This window comes from Parus major, unplaced genomic scaffold (assembly GCF_001522545.3).
Source record: "Parus major isolate Abel unplaced genomic scaffold, Parus_major1.1 Scaffold518, whole genome shotgun sequence".
Classification (NCBI taxonomy): Eukaryota; Metazoa; Chordata; class Aves; order Passeriformes; family Paridae; genus Parus; species Parus major.
This window is the reverse complement of record NW_015379406.1, coordinates 5,781-7,472: the sequence shown is the minus strand read 5'-3', so window position 1 is coordinate 7,472 and position 1,692 is coordinate 5,781. Positions and strand designations below refer to the sequence as shown.

Below are 1,692 nucleotides of genomic sequence, written 5' to 3'. Positions count from 1 at the left end.
CTCTATCGCGTATTAGTGCTGTTGAGCACTCAATAAAGTGTGTTTTGTTGTTTAAGTCCTTGGTTTGCTGATAATCTTTTGTACTCTAAGACCGACTAAAAGAACCACATCACGAATCCCACCTTGCGGATTGTGACACCATCATGTGCTACGACCGCTACGTGTCCATCTGCAAACCCCTGCACTACGAGACCCTCCTGGGCAGCAGAGCTTGTGCCCACATGGCAGCAGCTGCCTGGGCCAGTGCCTTTCTCTGTTCACTGCTGCACACGGCCAATACATTTTCCCTGCCCCTGTGCCATGGCAATGTCCTGGGCCAGTTCTTCTGTGAAATCCCACACATCCTCAAGCTCTCCTGCTCCAAATCCTCTCTCGGGGAACTTGGGCTCATTGCAGTCAGTGTCTGTTTGGTATTTGGTTGTTTTGTGTTCATTGTTTTCTCCTATGTGCAGATCTTCAGGGCTGTGCTGAGGATCCCCTCTGAGCAAGGACAGCACAAAGCCTTTTCCACCTGCCTCCCTCACCTGACTGTGGTCTCCCTGTTCCTCAGCACTGTTATGTTTGCTCACTTGAAGCCCCACTCCATCTCCTCCCTGATAAAAGCAGGGCCAGGAGACCTTCTTCTCTTGTTTTAAAGCCTTTATTTGGAAGCAGCTGTAGGTGGGGCCCGACGGGCCACGCGCACACCGCCGCCACTCCCTGAAGAGGCTCAAAGAAAAAAAAATCCGACTCTGCCCACGGGGTGCAATGTAGACTAAACCGGGATCTCCGCTCTCACGGGTAAACCCGGACCTCCTTTGGTTTGAAAGTCCAGGGGTGTCACCCCTAGCGAGTCTCTTTGCGGTCATGGCGAGGAAAGCGGGGTTGGTGGGTAGTGTCCCTTGATCCCGACCTTAGGGCATCCCTTTCAGTTTCTTTATTCAGCGTTCCGATGCTCCGTAGATCGGGTTTTCTGTCCGAGGTGGTGTTTCTCGGCAGCTGATTTACATAAGCCCCAATCGCCATTTCGGGAGGTCCTCCTTCCCCACCGCCGCTTCGGGAAGCCTCCGGTCGCCATGTTGGAAATCCCCTAACTTCAGTTGTCGTGCCGGGGCATCCCCGACCCCGGGTGCGGCCGGACCGGAGTAATGAGGGAACAGCTCAGGACAGGCTCAGAACTGGAACACCTGGAACAGAGGCTGGGAAGAAACACGTGTAAAACCCGGCCAGCGGCTCCGGCCGCCGGGGCGTCCCCGACCCCGGGAGCAGCTGGACGGGAGCAACGAGGGAACAGCTTGGCACGGGTTCAGAACCGGAACACCTGGAACAGAGGCTGGAGAGAACTGGAGAGAACACTTGCGGAACATGGACTGCAGGTAGGGCTTATTTATATCACTCCCCATCCCTGGATCTGGCAGTGTCAGTTCTGTACTCGGTGGTGCCTCCAGCCCTGACCCCCCTCATCTACAGCCTGAGGAACCAGGAGCTCAAGGCTGCAGTGTGGAGAATGATGACTGGATCATTTCAGAAACATTAAACTGCTGGCCAATTCCTGCAAATCACTTGTAATAAAACTTATTTTTGATACTTCTTGGTGGTTTCATTTAGGAGGTTTTTTCTCTTAGTTGTATGTTTTAAAATTGTCTTCAATAAAATGTCATTGTTTGTGTCATTTCTCATTTTGTTCCTCTCTCCACCTTCCCTGTGGCCACA

General features: G+C 52.8%; 1 protein-coding gene across 1 annotated transcript in view; it reads left to right on the top strand.

Annotated features, from left to right (window-relative positions):
- The window catches only part of LOC107199237 (olfactory receptor 14J1-like), a 2,343-nt gene extending 787 nt beyond the window's left edge, over positions 1-1,556 (top strand). Inside the window, exons 2-3 of the mRNA XM_015616576.3 lie at positions 91-589; positions 1,375-1,556. Coding sequence (XP_015472062.2) covers positions 91-589; positions 1,375-1,516 — 641 coding nt within the window. The 3' untranslated portion in view covers positions 1,517-1,556. The remainder of the gene's footprint in view (positions 1-90; positions 590-1,374) is intronic.
- Positions 1,557-1,692: the final 136 nt, after the last annotated feature.